Source organism: Nicotiana tabacum, chromosome 21, assembly GCF_000715075.1.
Source record: "Nicotiana tabacum cultivar K326 chromosome 21, ASM71507v2, whole genome shotgun sequence".
NCBI classification, from domain to species: Eukaryota; Viridiplantae; Streptophyta; class Magnoliopsida; order Solanales; family Solanaceae; genus Nicotiana; species Nicotiana tabacum.
In genome coordinates, this window is record NC_134100.1 from 38,368,871 (window position 1) to 38,389,112 (window position 20,242).

General features: G+C 41.0%; 1 protein-coding gene across 2 annotated transcripts; it reads right to left on the reverse strand.

The window, feature by feature from the left end:
* Window positions 1-3,248: 3,248 nt before the first annotated feature.
* LOC107813226 (importin subunit beta-1) lies at window positions 3,249-10,152 on the reverse strand. Of its 2 annotated transcripts, XM_016638460.2 has the most exons (4): window positions 9,832-10,152; window positions 9,299-9,411; window positions 4,231-6,651; window positions 3,249-4,125 (listed from the first exon to the last, which is right to left on the reverse strand). In XM_016638460.2, the coding sequence occupies exons 3-4, from the start codon at window positions 6,642-6,644 to the stop codon at window positions 3,927-3,929; spliced, it is 2,613 nt and encodes an 870-aa protein (XP_016493946.2). In that variant the 5' UTR covers window positions 6,645-6,651; window positions 9,299-9,411; window positions 9,832-10,152; the 3' UTR covers window positions 3,249-3,926. The 2 variants fall into 2 exon arrangements, with proteins under 2 accessions (XP_016493946.2, XP_016493947.2); XM_016638461.2 differs by lacking the exon at window positions 9,299-9,411 and having other exon boundaries at window positions 9,832-10,132.
* Window positions 10,153-20,242: the final 10,090 nt, after the last annotated feature.

Sequence of the window (20,242 nt, forward strand, 5' to 3'; positions counted from 1 at the left end):
AAGTTGGACTTCAAGTGCCTAACATGGTAATGGTGGTAGGCATACGGTTCATTCCATGCACGCAAATTCTGTACAGAACTTAAAATACTACCATGCCGATCAGATATTAGACAAATACTTGAATGTTGTCTGACAACGTGCTCCTTCAAGTTGTTCAAAAATAATGTCCATGTCTCTTGTCTTTCATTGGCACAAATAGCAAATGCGAGGGGAAATATGCTTCCATTAGCATCTACTGCAACGGCGATCAACAACTTAATATCATACTTTCCATAGACATGAGTGTCGTCTATGGATATTACCGACTGACAATGCACAAAATCATCAATGGCTAGTTTAAATGCCCAAAACACATATCTGAATATGAATTCTTGTATTTCGGGACTCCGCTCAAGCTTTCATTCAACAACAGTCCCGGGGTTAAAGTGTTACAATGCAGCCATGTACCTGGGTAGAGCGGCAAAGGACTTATCGCAGTTACCATAAACAATCTCAAACGCACGTTTACGCCCGAGAAATGCCTTTCTTTTGGTAATGATACATTCATATACCTGGTAGACAGATGTTATACACTCTTTAATCTTGTACCTTATGGACGATTCAATGTGTGGTATCAAGACAAGAGAAATCAAGTCAACATTCAAGTTAGAATGATTCCCACAGAATGTGTTCATTTCACAAGTGTGGGTGCCAATGTATTTCCCCACAATTCACATATTTGTTTTCAACTTTCCCGCACACAGCATCCATGTACAACCTTGAAACCATCTACGACAAATAACCTTGTATACTTCTGGAGATGACTCATGAACCACGATCTCACGACACTCTTTTATGCTGTACATTCGCATCACCCTGCTTAGGCGCGATTTATCAACAAAAAGCATATTCTTTGACAGCAATGTTGGTCTAGATTCATCCCACATTATTGTCCGAATGTTGTCAAGATACTTTGTGAGGGCATCCAAATCCGGCATACTGGGCAACTAATCAAGGTAGAAAATCTCCCTTGAATGAAATGGCACATGAGACTTGTACACTCTGGGTCTAACGGGAGGTGGAGTCTGCATATATGGAGCATGCTCATTGGTGGCATCATGCCCTCTCATCAAATCAGGTTCATCATTCTCATCATCATCATCATCATCATCATCATCACCCTCATCGAGGAAGGGTGTGTCATCTCCAAACTCATCAGCATTGTTGTCATAATCACTATCATCTTCCTGACTCTTCGCACTTACCAGATCCCGATTAAATATATCGTCTTTGGGAAATTGAGTAAGGATAGGACCTTCAAGTTGCTCGTTTTCACTGCACAACTAATAAAATAATGAGTTTCTCAAATTCATCCAAACATTACATATAAACTTTATCACTTAACTTACAAATCACAATCTGTTGATATCCCATTATGCACATTATCCTGTTGTTGATGACTCCCGGATGGACCACCATGATCCAACACACCAAAACTAGGCATATTTCAACTGTCCGTTGGTTCATAACTTGTAAAATTTATATCTGGTTGGTACCCCCTTTGGAATATATGAGTGTTAATACAAATATAATACATAAAAAAAACATCGTAATATAAAGGAAAATTAAAATTTACCACTCGGCTTGTGAATTATGTAAAGTTGGGAAGAAATTATGTCATCGTTCATCATTCGCCCGTGGAGATAAGTTTAGATCTGGCCAAACTCTTTCAAACAGGACCTGTTCGGATAAAACTGCTCCAAAAAAATCACCCGATGATTGAGGGTTATCCCTATTTCGCGGAACCTCAATATTGCGAACATCTTCAGCCTTGACGTACATTTCCAACATTTTTATCATAATAAGTTCTCGGTGTTCATCCGGAGTCCTCAAAAAATCTGTCAGAGTTTCATCATCTTCGATGTTAAATTCAGCATAACAAGCAACCCCTTGCGGAGTAACAGAATATGGATATCTTCCGGTTACTTTAATATTAACTGAACGTTTCCTCACACTCATTTTTTTTTACATAACAACGATATCAATCTATCATACTTCATTGTAAGTGGCAACTTAACATGACATTGTGGAGAACAACTATAGCGTACTGAGTTATTCTCCACCACAACCTCACACCTCACTCCAATATAATGCAACCCTAATTTTTCGCTCTTCGGACATTATGACAAAATGCAAAATAAGTTAAGCAAACAAATATTTCGGAAGACCTGAAGGATCCTGAATGGATTTTTAGCGAAATTCTGAAACTCCTTAAATAAGCAAAAAATCAGTTCAAGGGTACAATAATTGAGGGTATAGCGCATGCATAATACGCACTATATATGTAGCGCGTATCATGCATGCGCTATACCCTCAATTATTGGTGGGTAGTAAAGTTCAGATCAATTATTGGTGGGACAGTAAAGTTTACATATAGCGCATGCAACCCATGCGCTATATCTTAACGGACAAACGTGTCGTTAAGTTGTAGTGCATTGAAGAAAATGCGTTATATATAAATTGGTCCTCGGTTATTTTTTTCGCCTATTTTTGTGCTTTGTCCAAAAAAGCTAACACTTTGGTTCCGGACTTCTGCTTTCACGATCAGTGCCAATAGCTCATGTCATGGATTCAACCATTTGCTAATCCTGGTAGGTTCGATTCAATATGCATGTGTTTGCGTATAATAAAAACATTCTACTCCGTCGTTTGCCAATTTTCGGGTTGGCAACGGTTCTACTCTCTAATCTTATGGATGAGCAGGCTTCGCTCCACTATTCTAGCTTCTGCTTTTTCAATCAGCTTAGCTTATTGTCTTAACTTGGATTTGGTAACAGAACTCTTCTTCTTTTTTGCGCCTTTTTCCCCCTTTATAAAAATAAATAGAAGATGAGCTTATAAATTGCTTCTTATGTTTTACGACAAATAAAATTATATAAGATTTGCCAAGAAAAATTGGTCTTTGACCTTCTACAATGTTAGCGCACGGTTTACAACATAGGCTAAACCCCAACGCAGCATCAATAACAAAAGAACATACATGCATTTGTCTAGAAATGTAGCACCTAAAACCTGGAAAATGATCCTGATACCAAAAAAGGGCACTTGAAAAAACAAGTGACTCCCAATTCCTTGTAATGTCATTGAAGTTAGTGACAATGAATACACTATTTCACATTCAAAAGAGCAGTCCTTTTAAAAGGTTAGAAAAAACCTGTACTTTAACATTGGAAAATGGAAAGAATACATGCTATCATGGTTGCACGGTATTTCTAATACTGACTTTTAATAAAAGAAAAATTCTGTAACAAGAGAAGTAAAATATGAAGGAAGTTTGATGGAATGCCTCTGAATAATGAGCTAACCCCACCATATGTATATGCAAAAGAAATGAATGAGATGGTATGTAATTCGACTATAAAACAGATGCAGCTGATTCCGACAAAGACACGAAACCGACCAACCCAATTGTGAGAAAATAAAAAAGAAGCTATGGCTAAGTATCAAGAATACCAAAACGTGGGACTTGTATATGCTGACCCTTGAGGAAGATAGGAACACCAGGACCTCGGCATTTCTTGTTTAGAGCACCAGGTCAGACCCACAAGGAAAGAGATGAACCAGGAACCTTGTTTTCTTCAGTAAATTACAGGAACATTCCCTCCCAACCAATGTACAGCATCAGTAACATCAAATTCAGTCCTAAGTGGAAGGCCCTCAACTCCCGAGCAATCACCATGACCCACCCCCTCCATCCCAAAACAAAATAACCCCGCCGACGGTGCTGGCACATGTGTCTGACAACTTGAATGCAAATTTCTTCCGTTGTCAGAAAATGGCAATGACTTGACACATGAATGCAATCTCGGATCTCAACTCGACACAACTACATGCATGCAGGGACATGACAAAAAAGAAGAAAAAGTATGTATCAAGTACCCACAGCTTTAAACTGAAATGGCACGACTAATCGCCATCTGGGCCCACTCAGCAGATTCCTTAATCAAATGGTCATCCGACGACAAGCATTCATTCAAAAAATCTTTGCTTGATACTGATTGTTGAATTAAAGAACCAGCATTACTGCCCAGAGTATCCGCTAAATCTCCCAGAACTCCAATAGCAGTCTTCATTACCACATCATCCCTGAAATTCAGGAGAAGAAAGGGGGTAAATCTAGGAAATCAGAACATCAATGACCTTCATAGATAGAGGAAAAGAGAAAAGTAGAAGCGATCAAGCAATACTTACATGTCTTTCTCCATGTAAATACTATCCAGGAATTGAAGGATATGAGGTGCATAGGGAATCAACAGTTGAGTTTTAGGTGAATTCTTGAAGCCCTGAAATATAGCGGAATAAGCCTCCAAGATTCCATTTCTTAGAAGATTCGTGTATTCTATCATATCATCATCAGCACCAGATGTGTGGGCTGACAGCTCTGCAGCACTCTGGAGCATAGGCATTGAATACATCAAGTACTTCTCAAAATTCTCTCCTATCGCCAAGGCTATGTCACCAAAGCACGAAAATATTGGTGGCTTTACAGAGCGGTGTAGCTGGTTACTTGATAGGTCCTTGAGAAGCTGTGTCATTATACCATCACAATAAGGTAATATCCTATCCTCCAATGCTCTGCATACATCACCCACAACACCAATTGTGACCGCACAGACTTGGTACTCCTCGAAATTCTGAAGACCCATTTCCAGGTACTTGTAAAATTCAGGCATGTACTTGGCAAAGTCAGCACCAGTTGTATAGGCAAGTGCTCCAATGGCAAGCATGGCTTCCTCATGCACAGTAGCACTTCTACATGCAAAGACCTTGAGGAAAAGGCTCATGATCTGATCAGCATACTGCAAGAAAACATACTTTGTCGGCTCTGATGCCCCCAACTTCTGAATAAGAACCTGTAAGCATCCACACAAAAGACCTTGCAACTCACTCTGCTTTTCTCTTTCATCAGATGAAAGCTTCTGAGCCTCAAGACTCTGGTGGAGCTCCATCATAATGACAGGAACTAGTTGCAAAACCATGGGAGCTGTTTCATCTGTTGAACACCTCACGACTTCATTCAGTGCCTCATATGCAGCAGTCCTAAGTCGTGACTCACCAGCATCTTCTCTGTGCGTCACTGTGAGAAGTGATTGCACGATTTCCGGGAAAAAAGGTGTCAAGGGAGATGATGCACCCACATCCCCATACCCTTGGGAAAGAAAATAGAGAGCACCACAGGCTTTTTCAGCAACATTTGGAGCATCCTTCATGCTCTGAAGTAGAACTGTAATGATCTGTTGACAGTTTGCTGGAGTAATAATGGGTATCTCCACTGTTGAACCATGAAGAAATTCAAATATTCTTCCAAGGGTCCATGCTGTAGTGTCCTTCACATGGCTATTGGGATCCTTCGTCAATGCAGTAAGCATGAAACTTAGAGCAACATTAACAATAGGTGTTAGCTTATCAGGTGAAGGACCTTCCAAAATGGAACCAAAGGCATAAGTGGCAGCCTCTCTTTGCCTCCAGTCAGGCTTTGTAATATTCTCTTCAATGAATGGCATAACAAGAGGGACAATGTCATCTCCTACAGTCCTTGAGACCAGACCAAGGCAAGTGCCTCCGGCCATTGCAAGATTCCAAGCACCTTCATCCTGATCCTGATCTTCTTCTTGCTTAAGAAGTGTCTCCAATAGCATAGGGACAAGTGCAGGGAGAGCCTGCTTGATGAAATTATAGCAAGGAACATCAGAATCTGCAGTAAACTCACCCCCATAATCTTCTAAAATATCAATCTCCTCATCACAGATCGAGCTCCAGAATTCAATGGCTTGAAGAGCAACAGGCTCCTCATCCTCTCTAACAGCTTTTGCTGTAATGCTAAAGATGTCTTGAATATAAGGAGCTAATTTCTCATAGTAAGTTGATGAAATCGAGACTAAACATTCAAAAGCAGCCTGCCGAATTTTGACTTCAGGAGACAGAGTGGCCTGACAGACAACTCTCATAATAAAGTCGCGCTCCATATCATTGTTGAAATTTGCCTGAGCAAAACCAAGTGCATTATATAGTGCTCGGGTAGCAGCAAGCCTCACATCGTTGTTCCCTTCTTCAGCATTCATACCCTGAACTACAGCTGTAAGGATTTTATTCACTTGATCCTGCTCCAGAACATCAAGAGAAACTTCTTCACATAAATACCCTAGTGTCTCCAAAGTAGCTTGCCTGACATGAGCAGGGAGCTGTTGATTTGACAAGAGTGACCCGATCAGCTCAGGCCACTGCTTCTGAGGCAGCTCAATGCCAGCAACCTTGGCAATGACTTGTGAAGCAGTTGAACGAGCATCAGGTGCAGGAGAAGAGAGGGTCTGTAACAAGCATGTTTTAATTTGGGTCTTCACAGTCACATCAAGTGATAGCCATCTTTTGACAAGTTCATATTTCCTGTGTTGTTCCTTGGCATCCAAAGCATTCTTCAATATTAAACCTGCCAACTTGCGACTATCAACTGGCTTATCCTCACTAGCCAGCTCTCCAGACAGAGACAACAGAAAACCAGGAAGATTTTGCTCCTGAAACTGCTTCAATGTTTCTTCTGCATGTTTTCGCGCTGTTGAATCAACTGATTGTGCATTTAGAAGGAGCTGAGTAACTTCCATTGCCATATTGTTCCTGCCAACACATGAGATATCCCGTATGTATAAGATATATAAGAATGAACTTGAAGTAGTGCTATCATTAAGGGATTGCTTGGTTTAAGGTACTAAACAAATAATATTGGTATTGGTATAAAAATCTTATTTATTCCACATTTGGTTGTCATTTGCATGTCCTACATAGATAAGACCGTGTAACTTAACAGTAAGTCAGTAATCACTGTACCCTCCCGTAGTTTGTTGTTAAACTAGTTCAAATGATAACATAAGCATATGTGTTTGTCCATCTTAAATTACTATTACGCCGTTTCATAAGATGCTTAAATAAATCCTTGCATCATGATGAAGAGAAGAGAGCTTTCTCTTTTCTTTATTTTTTTGTAATCGATAATTCACAATGTTGCTTTTTTTCAAAAAGTATTACTACCAAAAGAAAGTCCCTTACTTTAGTAAATGAAAATAAAATTAATCGTGATAAGAAAAATATCATAGTGTTAATACCCCCACTTCTCCAATTTATGTGACATAGTTTGACTCGGCACATAGAAAGAAAAGAAATTTTTTGAAACTTGTGGTCTCAAACATGCCAGAACATTTGTGTGGCTCTAAAACTTTTGAAGTTTGTGGTCTTAAAAATGCCATAACATTTGTGTGGCTATAAAAGCTTCTCATTAAGAGTAACATAGAAAGCTTAAAGTTTAAGTATTTTCAAATATGAAATGTATCATTCTTTTTGAAACAGACTAATAAGGAAATAGTGTCGCATAAACTGGAACGGGGGGAGTAGCTAGAAAATCCCACATTCATTAGAAGGTGCAAGTAGCACACATAGAGGATAAAATGAGAGACAGCTGCTTGAGATGGTTTGGTCATATATGCCTTATGTCAACCACCAATTACATTGGTCCGTAGGTGTAAAATCATGGCAAGCAAGGCTTATAAGAGGTGGTAGACCAAAAATTACATGAAAGAAAGTTGTCTCAAAAGGCGTACAATCTCTAGGAAACCATGCAAGCCTAACAATTAATAAGGTATAATGAAAGAAAACAATCTATATAGAGGATACCAATTAGAGGAATTAATTTTTAGTTACGGTCGTACGTTTAATTAGATCCAATATTTCCTAAGGGACTTTTAGTCTTGTCAGAGATTTATATGCCAGTAAACAATATAGAGAACCTCTAGTGTTTTTTATTTTTTATTTATCATAATATTGGACTGAGATGATCTTAAATAGAGCGACACAGAAGTTGGAGATTCATATAGACAACCCTAACTTGCTTTCAATCAAAGTAGAAGTACCATTGAATGTAAATGGGGCACGTTAAAAGAATAAAGCAGCATCTACAGAAGCCAATCAGCTCAAATAAGAAAAATTGCATCAATTGGAGAACGATGCCAATCAAGAAATTGCAGACACAGTTAAATAGCAATATAATAGGTGCACCCCAGCTGTTACAAATCACTCCTTCAAACTCCCATAAATAAAGATAGGTTGGAAGTGGTAAAATTTAAAGAATCTTTTTTCTTTCTTTTTAAAGGTTTGAAGGACCTTAAATCATATGGCTTAGCAGCACCTTCTGCAAAGTAATTGTAACTAAAGCAAAGTTCTATTTATGCACACAAATAACAATAGCCAATTGTTGGTGACAAGATAAGGATAACAGCACAAACTTGGAGTCCACAGAACTGGAACCTTACATTTAGAAGATTTTTAAATGATTGGGTGCTAAGCAGAGTGACTGACTTCTATAGTATGCTACACAACTTCAGGGGAACCACAGAACAAGAAGACTGAAGAAGAAGACGGGCTGGTATGCAACAGGAATAACAATGGAATATTCTCAGTAAAATCAGCTTACAGGATTTTAAACAGAAGTCACCAGCATTTTGGGCCCTGGCACTGGAAACACATATGGAAGACGAAAATACCCCTTAAAGTGAATTTTGCTGGCCAGTGGTGAAACAGGTTGTTCTGACTCATGACAATCTGATAGAGAGGATTGCCTTTGTGCTCAAAATGTTTTTTGGTGTGGAATTGAAATGAAACAATAAGCCATCTCTTCACACTGTCAGGTTAACAGTAGATTATGGCAGTTGTTCATGAGCATGAAAGGCCTAATTTGGGCAATGCCTTGGAGAAGTTATGAGATGTTGGCATGTCGGAATGGCTCAGGTATAGGCACAGGTCAGAGGGGGTGGTGGAACATTATCCCAGCATGTATTTGGTACACAATATGGAGGGAGAGTAACTCAAGATGTTTTGAAGATTTGGCTAATCATGATCAGATGAACAAGATGAATTGCATATTTTTGTTTTATTTTTGGTGTAAAGAAGCACTTGTACAAGATACAGAGTCCCTAGTAGATCTCATTGACTCCTTGTAACTGTTACAAATTTGGTTTTTGTCTTTTTGGGGGTTTTATAACCATGTTACCCCTAGCACAATCTTTGTGCAAGGGCTTTCCTTTTTAATATATTGAAATCTGTTACCTTCTAAAAAAAAGGATAACAGCAGAATATAAACACAGACAAAACAGTAAAAACGTTAACAGCAAGATTATCCGTCATGCAAAGCACCACCCAGAAAAGAAAATTAAAACATCAAAATTCTCAGCTGTGAGTAATAGAATTCATGAAAAACTGTTCAGGAGAAACAAACCTTTTGCGTCTTCAAAAGAACCCCAGAGCTCAATCAAACAGCACAAGTAATGACTTCAAGCAAATCCCTCACAGATTAAGATGCACAAAAGGCAGCTTAAAAAGTAACAGATACTGAAATCACGAACGAAAATAGGATTAAACGGATTCACTACATATCCTAGTTCATGTAAGTGCATTATTATCAACACCTCTAACCTCGTGAACTTCAAATTCCAATAGAATAACTAAGCATATAATTAGCCATACTAGATCTCAGTCCAAACTCAAAAAAAAGTAAAATATTTATTACTAGTTCCTAACAAAAACTCAGTCCTCAAAACACAGTCAATAATAAGGATAAATGCAAATAAGTGTGTTCAAGCACATAAAGCGATCAAAGTTCAAGTACTGAACTTTAGTTGAAGCTTAACATACAAAACTGAATAATCAATAAAGCTTAAGCATACATTAGTAATAAAATCAGTTTATAGAATACTAATAAAAAAAATTCTAGTACGTTAAAAATTCTCGTTTATAAAATGAGCGAATTACCTGAAAATTGCGAATGAGATAGTAATAGCAGATTACACTCTCGGATTGAATAAATCAAAAACGGCGCCGAATTGAAACCCTAGAGAGAGAAAGTGAGTGAGAGTGGGGAAGGCCAGAAGGGGGAAAGAGAGAGAAACAGCGAGAGATCAAGCGGATGGATGTTAAAGTCGAACTTGAATTGAATTAAGCATAATCTATATCTGTGCTATTGTTTTTCTGCTTCTATTTTAATTGGGTAGTAATCTGCTACGTGCCGGGACCAGGGAAGTTTGAAAATCCAATTGGTTCCTTGTTTATATACACGCGCAGGGGTGAACGATGCGATTGGAGGAGTAATACCTATTTTAGTTTTGTCAGGTTACTGCTTGTTGTTGTACGGTTAACTGGTGGTACTAGTTTACTTTGGCCGGGTTAATGAAACTAGTCATATTTAAACAATTGTTCAACTTGAAGTAAACACAACTATTACTACAAAATAGGGTATACAAACCGAACCGAAAAATTACATCAAATCGAAAAGTCAAATTAAACTGATTAAAAAATCCTGCTAGGTTTGGTTTGATTTTGTTTGGTGTTGAGTAAAAAAAACCCGAACCAAACCAACATATAAATATATAATTTTTATATATACTTTTAAGATTTTATATAGAATTTTCTTTAAAAAATATCTAGAAATATTTGGGATTCTCTTACGGAAAATAATATTTTATAAAATATAAAGTGCTCCATATTTATTAACTTTAAAAAGTGGGTTGTATGATCACTTTCTTATCAAGTGTTACTAAAATGCGTCAATCTCTTTGTTCTTCCATATTCATATGTCAAGATCTATTAAATTATTTATATCTTTTTCGAATTTGAAGTGGTTATTATTATTTAGGTATCATATTAATTTTTATATTTAATTACTAAATTCAGTTAACCATGAAAATGTAAATTGACGAAAAATTATTATCTGAAGATTAAAAAATAACTATCATGTGTTACTAAGAAAATTCTCCCATAATAATATTTTAATATATAATGTGTTTTTAAAATTTTTAATAAACATATATTTATTTATCAAAAATTTAACAAAGTAAGATTGAAATAATATTTAAGTAATAAAAACCCTGAAAACCCAAAACAAAACTGAACCAATCCAAACCGATATAGTTAGTTTAGTTTAGTTTTGATAAAAATCGAACAAACCCAGTCCATATACACCCCTACTACAAAGTATAAAGGACCTTGGTAGGAAATTTATAATCTTAGAAGATTGTTTATCCTCAAAATCAAATAACAATTGAATTTATAAGTAGTTTTAAGGATACGTGGACTAACTTGATACAAAATGATAAATTAGATCGCAATTGAAATAAATAATGATAAAGTAAAGGCAAACCACACGAATTGAATAGTTTCAACTTTGGAAGGTTAGCCACCCTCGAGCCGAACGTATTTCGATAGATATCAAGACAGAGGAATAAGAACTTAAAGAGAATAATAATATATTGCTTTGGAATATATCCAATGAATTATCAGACTCCCCTTTATATAGTAGAGGAGTCCTACTTTAGGTAAAATTCTATAAAAGGTAAAAATTCCTAGATTAGTTGATTGTCAGTTCCTTACTGATACACGCCGAGATTCCCGCCGTAATATCCGACCGGTTATGGATATTTCGGTTTTCTGTTGGTTATGCTAATAATATTTCTTCGATTCCGATCGGGGCTAAGGTCGACTCCGGGATTACGGACTCAATATTTTCGAAGGCAGGCATTTTGACCCCGGGTTCTAGATCGGTGGAACTTGGGGTCGATCTTCAGCCTTTGGTTGTCACATTCCGATCCTATCCTGCCATGTCGTAGGCGAGCTCAATTTCGACCGTATACATATAGTCCCCTCATTTTTTGGAGAGCAGACGACGAGAAACGACATGAGCTTCCGATCCTGATTTCGATACCCCGCGATAGAAATGACAAAATAGTCAAAACGTCTCGTCAGTCAAGTCTTAATGGCATTAAATGCTTGTCAGTTGTTGGTCGGCCATTCCTAGATGTGAATCGTCGCTGGAAAACTATAAATACCGCCTCATTTGTTCATTCAAACTTCACATTCAAACCTTCTGCCCTCGTTCCTAAGAAATTTCAATACTTCCAAGTACTTATATTCTGGTTACTTTGAGATCTTTTATAAGAACTCTCATTTGTCTTTTTCTCAAACCACCGAGTGTACCCTTTCAACTACCTCTTTTTCCTTATTTCCTCTCTATAAAGAAATGGCGAAAACTTCCAAAACCGTTCCCCAAAAAGAAACTCCTTCTACCTCGTGGCCGGCTACCGAAGAGACCTCTTCACGTACTGCTATTGAGGAACTAGCGCCGGAACCTCCTCTAAAAATGTTCATCTCGGGGGGGGGGAGGGGTGCCCGGTCAATACTGATTTTAAAGTCGAAAAACCATCCTCCGTACCAGGCCGGTGTGCGGAGGTCTCGAGGTACATCTGATCGATCACCGAGGATATCCTCTCCGAAGTCAAAAAGAAATGTAACTGGGTTGACAAACATGTGGTGGTTCCAAAACCTGATGAAGACATCACCACCCATGTCGACAGATTTCTAAGTGTTTATACTTATCCTTTCACGTTGGCCCCTTGGACCCCGTTATCGTCGACTTCTGCAGAAGATACGAGGTAACCCTCGGTCAAATTCACCCTTCTTTCTGGAGGATCATAATCTTCCTCCATTTCTTCGTAAGCAAGATCGAAGGGTGCCCTTTCACGATCGACCACCTTATGCGTTTATACAGTCCCCGACTCTACCGGGTCGGATTGATCAAGCTCGCCCGTCGGGCCAGTAAAGTTGCGTTCTCGAGTGGGTTGGCTAGGCGTTTCGTCCGAGTGAGGACCTCGGACTTGATCCCGGCCGAGCACATGTCGTTCCCTGAAAAGTGGAACATGAAACGTAAGTATATAATTTTGCTTCCAAGGTTTTATTTATCGCCCTTTTCCATCCTTCTTATTAGTGTTCTGTGATGGTGTAGCTGTTGCTCGGATCCCGAATGCAGTTCCTCGACTCAAGGAATGGGTCGAGGGCATCGTATCGCAAAGGCCTTATTCCGAGCGCTCATGGCACGAACTTTCAAAGGGCCAATGGGAGGCTCGTTCGCACGGTGAGATCTCTTTCATAAGTGATATTTGGTTTCCCCTTTGCATGATTAAGTCCTTCCTTGTTTTATTTCTTTTTGCAGGTTTACCCAAGGATGTCCAAATGAGGCCCCCGTCCGGTAGTGATGATTTCCCCATTGAGTCCCCTGCTCCGAAACAGGGTAAAAAGAAGAATAGAAAAGGGGCTCTGAGTTCTACGAGCTCGGAGAAAAAGAAACCAAGGAAGAGGCTGATCCGCAAGCCAAAAGAAACCGGCTTAGGGATGAGTCTGAAGAGGATGAAAATTTAGTGTCCCGGGAGCCATCGGTCCCTGAAGAACGGGCATCAACCGAAGGGGGGACGATATAGGACAATCCCTCCCAAACTCAAGAGGTCGATACATCAGTGAGAATCAAGAAACTCAAGACGCCGATTCTGCTCCACCCAGTGTCATCGATATAATGGGATCACCTTTGTTCACAGACTCATTGTTCGGTGAATCTCAAGCGGTGAAAGAGCGTTCAAATGAGGGGGTCCAAGGAGCGAACGATCCCCTCCAAAGCTTTTTTGATGGCATGGACTCTATTTCCACGGAGGATGTCACCAGATTGGGTGATTTAGTAGTACCAAGAAGAAGTCCACCCTCGGGGACAGGTGGGTCTAGCTCGAGCCCGAGATTGGTCAACTGATTCCCTGCCCCGAGTGCCGATCCCGGTCGAAAGCGGTCGATCATTATCTCCGTTTCAGAGGATGCCCGGGTCCTTTCCATGCCTGTTGGGGGTAGCTAGTTACCTCTGGTGCCTGGTGACTGAAGAAGACCAATCAAATATGAATGAGGTGGAATCTCCATGCTTGTTCAATGAAGCACAACATGCATTGAATCGGGTAAGGTGTTACCAAACCTTTTCATTTTCTAGCTTTGGTTACTTAATGATCTTAATATTTTTCCTTGTATTCGCAGACCTCGGTGCTTCACCACGAGACCTTCCTCTGATATCGAGAAGAGCTGAGTCTTCTCGAGTCCAAAGCCAAAGAGCTTATTGAGAAGAGAGATATGTACAAACTTCTCAGTGAGCAATGCGAGGGGGGGTTGGAGCCTTCGAGTTGAGCTGGAGGTGGCTCGAAAGGAGCATGCCGACTTGGTCGAGCAGGTAAAAATATTTGAGGTTAGTGACAAAGATTTAGGCTCGATGACTAACGATCAGAATCTGCGGGTCCAACAAAAAATTGATCAGATCGGTCAACTACGACCTGAGATGGATGTTGTCAAGGCCGAGACCGACGAATGGAGGGGCGGGATGGATCGTCTAGCCTCGAAAAAAGAGGCTGCTCGGGTGTAACTGACTTCGGCTGAGGTCCATCTTCGAGCAGCAAAGGAAAAGGCCGAGGTGCAGGCCAAAATGGTTAAAGAGCCCCAGTCTCGGCTAAGTTCAGCTGCCTCTGATCGAAAAATTATGGCCAAAGAACTTGAAACATCCAAGTCAACGATCGCAGTGGTTAAAGCCGACGCCGACGAGATGGTGGCCCAATATAAGGCCGATGCCAAGGTGGCCCAGGACCACTTGAAGGACATTGTTGATTATGAGAAGCGGCAGTTGCGAAGAGAGGCCCGAAGAGATTCATGCTCGGGGTTTCGATTTATCGGCCGAGATCGAAACCGCTAAGGGGCTCGAGGCTACCCCGAAGAAGAAGAAGAAGAAGATTCTGAGGGCTCCGATGGACCCGGGGGTGGAGAAGACCAGTCTATTTAGACGCCTTTGTAGAATTTTTTGCTTTTTTATTTTTTGTACTTGTGTACTTTTGTATTTTTTTGTTAAGGCCATTTGGCCTTTGTAAAGACTTTATATAATATACAAGGCTTGTTTTTCCCTTCGATAGTTTAAGAATTTTGCTTTCCTTTGCTTTATTCTTTATGTTTGCAAAGATTAAAATGCCTTAGCATAAAATAGTTAGGTCATGTTCGGAGGTTCGAACAGGCCTTGCCTTAGACATTATTTTGTTTAAGGCATCATGGGGGTTCGGTATGACCAGAAACTTTTCTTCCAAAAGTACTTATGACTTTTTAGATTATAGTTTGCCGAAGGTATCCTTTAGAGCTGGTTATGAAATTTTGAACGCCTTATTTTTTGTTACGGGTCTCAGACGTCTACGAGCCGTTTTAATATGGTCGTAGCCTTTAGTTCGAGTGTTGCCTAGTGGGATTATTACCCGAGTTATCCGGGCTTGCCTAAGTTAACAGTTCCAGAGTGGGGATGGCCGTAACCTTTAAGGTTCGGGCGTTACCTAATAGGTCTCGTGCCACAGGCTCCGATAGCCCAAGCTGTTCGAGTTTGTTTTTGGACGGTAGCGCCCCATTGGGAGTGATCGTTTGAACCCGTATAAAGGCGGCCCTTGGGCTCGATATCTTTAGGGGATCGAATGTAAGAAATTCCTAATGAGGAAAAGCAAAAAGTGAAATTCTTAAGGGACAAGATATTTATCCGCAAGGTAGAAACTTTTTTTTATTCTTGTGCGCAATAGTTACACATGTGTACAAGTTTTGTGCCACGGCTCGAGTAGTCTATGTGGGCACGGTTCATTTGACCATTCGTCCCTTACAGTAAATCCTATCGATCGGGCCGAGACCATTCAATCATAAAGTTTCCTTCCTTGCTAAAGTCGTTATCCGAGGGTGATGCCCCCCAGTGTTCGGGGCCGAGCGTAGAGAGGCCTCGAATGCTGTTGTCATGATCTTCAATATCGGTTTGTAACCGGCCTTCAATTCTAATTTAGTACAATTTACTGTTGCCTCGTTAAAAACCTTGCTGGAAAACCCATTTGGGACAAAACCAATTCAAGGGAAAAAGAGTGCAACGCGTGCTTTCAGGCCAAAAGATTGTATCGTTCTTTGATGATTGCCTGCAAGTGTTAGTTCGCAATGTAAATAAATAAAAGGAAATGAATGGGGTCATACCTTAACAGTAGTATCGCTTCAAGTGAGTTATGTTCTAGTTGTTCGGTAGTCGCTCATCGTTTATTGTTCCGGGCTTGTACGATCCTTTATCGGTGATCTCGATAATTTGATAAGCTCCTTCCCAGTTCGTCCCCAGCTTTTCTTCATTTGGGTTCTGGGTCTTTAGTGTGACCTTCCTTAAACTAAGTCCCCGATATTGAAGTGTCGAAGGTTGGTCCTTTGATTGTAATATCTCTCGATCCGCTGTTTTTGGGCGGCCAACTGACAAGGGCTGCTTCGCGCCTTTCATCTAATAGATCTAGGCTCGTGTTCATAGCCTCATCGTTCGATTCCTTGGTTGTATATCGGAACCTGAGACTTGGTTCTCCGACTTCGACTGATATTAGAGCTTTGGCGCCATAAACCAGTAAGAACGGGGTGGACCCGGTACTGGACTTCGAGGTCGTACGGTATGCCCATAAGATTTCGGGCAGGACTTCCTTCCATTTTCCTTTGGCGTTGGTCAACCTCTTCTTGAGGTTTTGGAGTATGGTTTTATTGGTCGATTCTGCTTGTCCGTTCCCACTAGGGTGGTAGGGTGTTGATAAGATCCTTTCGATCTTCGAGAAACTTGCTAACTTTGCTACCGATGAATTATTTGCAACATTGTTTCCCGTTGTCGCACACGATCTCGGCCGACATTCCGAACCAACATATGATGTGGTCCCAAATAAAATCGATGACTTCCTTCTCCCTGACCTTTTTGTATGCCTAGGCTTCCACCCACTTAGAAACGTAGTCAGTCATAAACAATATAAACTGAGCCTTACCGGGTGCCCACGGAAGGTGGCCAACGATATCCATTCCCCACTTCATGAACGGCCATGGCGACAAAACCGAATGCAACATCTCCCCGGGCTGATGAATCATCGGACCGTGTCTTTGACATTCATCACATTTTCGTAGAACTCCTTCGGGTCCTATCCATATCGATCCAGTAGTAACCGGCTCTTATCACTTTTCGAACCAATGATTCGGCGCCTGAATGATTTCCACAGGTGCCTTTGTGGATTTCCCTCAAAACGTACTCGGTATCTCCTAGTCCTAGACATATCGCGAGTGGGCCATCGAATGTTCTTCTGAACAGGGTTCCGTCTTCAGACAAGCTAAATCGGGATGCCTTTGTACGTAGGGCCCTCGATTCTTTTGTATCCGAGGGCAATTTTCCGGTCTTCAGATATTCTATATATTTATTCCTCCAGTCCCAAGTTAGGCTCGTTGATTTAATCTCGGCATGGCCTTCTTCCACTACCGATATCATAAGTTGTACGACTGTCCCCAAGTTGAACTCGTCGTCCTCGACCAATGACCCTAAGTTAGCAAGGGCATCGGCCTCACTGTTTTGATCCCGAGGTACGTGTTGCAAAGTCCATTCTTTGAACCGATGTAATGTTACCTGCAACTTATCCAAGTACCTTTGCATTCGTTTTTCTCTGACCTCGAACGTCCCATTAACTTGGTTTATCATAAGGAGGGAGTCATACTTGGCTTCGATCACCTCTGCCCCCCAAGCTTTTGGCTAGTTCGAGACCTGCAATCATGGCCTCATATTCGGCCTCGTTGTTAGTCAATTTCACAATCCTAATAGATTGTCTAACTACATTTCCTATTGGTGGCTTCAATACGATGCCACGTCCGGATCCTTTTGCGTTTGAGGCGCCGTCCGTAGAGAGGGTCCAGATCCCCGAGGAGGTTCCTGAGTTGATTAATAACCCTCTTTCAACCTCGTGTATTAGGGCCGGCGTAAAGTCGGTCACAAAGTCTACCAAAAATTGGGATTTAATGGCGGTCTGGGGTTGATATTCAATATCATACCCATTGATTTCCACGGCCCATTTGGCCAACCGGCCCGAGAGTTCGGGCTTATGCATGACATTCCTCAATGGGTAAATAGTTACGACACATATGGGGTAACACTGGAAGTATGGTTTTAGCTTTCTAGAGGCGCTTAGTAAAGCGAGCGCCAGCTTTTCTAGGTGAGGGTGCCTAGTTTGGCATCACCTAGGATCCTGCTAACATAGTAAATTGGAAATTACGTACCTTGCTCTTCCCGGACCAGGACTCCACTTACTGCTATATCCGATATTGCCAAGTACAAGTATAGTTGTTCATCTGTCTTCGGTGTGTGAAGCAACGGTGGGCTCGATAGATACCGCTTGAGTTCCTCCAAGTCCCGTTGGCACTCCGGGGTCCATGAGAAGTTATTATTCTTCTTCAATAGTGTGAAGAACCGATGGCTCTTGTCGGAGGACCTCGATATGAATCACCCCAGGGTAGCAATGCGCCTGGTTAATCTTTGCACGACCTTCACATTGTCCACAATCGTGATATCTTCAATGGCTTTGATATTGTCGTGGTTGATCTCAATTCCCCAGTTGGATACCATGAATCCGAGGAATTTACCTGACCCAACTCCAAACGCACATTTCTCCGAGTTTAGCTTCATATTGTATTTCTTCAATATGCTGAAGGTTTCCTGCAAATGTTTTAAATGGTCCTCTACTAGTAGGGACTTAACCAACATATCGTCAATATAAACCTCCATTGATTTTCCTATTTGTTCCTCTAATATCCGATTTACTAGGCGTTGGTAAGTGGCACCGGCATTTTTTAACCCGAATGGCATCACGTTATAACAGTAGGTTTCATATTTAGTGATGAAGGAGGTTTTTTCCTGATCACTCGAGTTCATCCATATTTGGTTATACCCAGAGTAGGCCGAGAAAACTAAGGATCTCGTGGTCGACCGTGGCGTCGATCATGCGATCGATGTTGGGCAAAGGGAAAGAGTCCTTGGGAAATGCCTTATTCAAATCCTTATAGTCTACACACATTCTTAATTTGTTCCCTTTTTAGGGACTACTACTACATTTGCTAATCAATCCAGGTATTTAACCTCCCGAATGGATCCTATTTTAAGGAGTTCAGATATCTCGTCTTTGATAAAAGCATGTTTGACCTCGAACTAGGGTCTCCTCTTCTGTTTGACCGGATGGAACTTTGGATCCAGGCTTAGTTTGTGAGTGGTTATCTCCGGCGGGATCCCTGTCATATCAAGGTGGGACCAAGCGAAACAATCGTCATTAGCTATAAGAAATTGAATGAGTTTTTTTCTGAGCTCGGGACTTAACCCCGTGCCCAGGTATACCTTTCTATTGGGTAGATGCTCGACCAATATGACCTGTTCCAGCTCCTCGATCGTCGATTTAGTGGCGTCAGAATCATCGGGGGCTATAAAAGACCTGGGTACCCCGTAATCATCGTCTTCATCAGTCCCTTGTTTCTCCGATTGGGTCGGAGTTGGTGTCAGTAATTACTATTTAGTTTCTGGCTTTGTGACTGAACTCGGCCCCTATGTCGTTGCAAGTGGGGATATCGAAATTGCCTCTTCGACCGCAAATATCTCCTTTGCGACTGGCTACTCTCCGTAGATTATTTTAATCCCACCTGTGTTGGGAATTTTAACACTTGGTGAAGAGTCGAGGGTATTGCCCTCATGTTGTGGATCCATGGCCTCCCGAATAAAGTGTTGTACCTCATGTCTCCTTCGATTACATAAAACTTAGCTTCCTGGATGGTCCCAGCGGTATTCACCGATAATGTTATCTCACCCTTAGTAGTTTCACATGCCATGTTGAGTCCCTTTAGAACTCGGACTGCAGACACAATTTGATCTTGTAGACCGAGCTACTCCACGACCTTCGATCGGATGATGTTGGCCGAGATACCTGGATCAATTAACAGATGCTTAACTCGAAATTTATTTACGAGTATAGATATTACCAGTGCATCATTGTGGGGCTGCATGATCCCTTCCGCGTCCTCGTCGTTGAAAGACAAGGTTCCTTCTGGTATGTAATCTCGAGTCCATTTTTCCCTCGTGATGGATACTTTGGTACGCTTCAACATCGTCCCCTGAGGGACATCGACCCCGCCAATGATCATGTTAATGACGTGTTAAGGTTCTTCTTGTTTTATCTGCTTGTTAGAATCCCTATTCCTGAAATGACTCTTGGCTCGATCGCTTAGGAATTCTCGAAGATGACCGTTGTTGAATAGTCGGGCTACTTTCCCTCTCAACTATCGGCAATCCTCCGTTCTGTGATCGTGAGTGGCATGATATTTACATATCTGGTTAGGATCCCTTTGGGTTGGATCGGATTATAGAGGTCGAGGCCATTTGGTATCTTTGATGCGTCCGATAGCTGATACAATGGTGGCAGAGTCGACGTTAAAGTTGTATTCCAATAACCTCGTTGCTTCTTTAGGCCCGATGGGCCTACCGAAGTTATTT

Bases quoted from the DNA above. Each gene is read 5' to 3' on its own strand.
- LOC107813226 (XM_016638460.2), bottom strand. From the start codon at position 6,644: ATGGCAATGGAAGTTACTCAGCTCCTTCTAAATGCACAATCAGTTGAT. The intron at 4,126-4,230 runs GTAAGTATTGCT...CCTGAATTTCAG, and splicing joins ATTTACATGGAGAAAGACAT to GGATGATGTGGTAATGAAGA.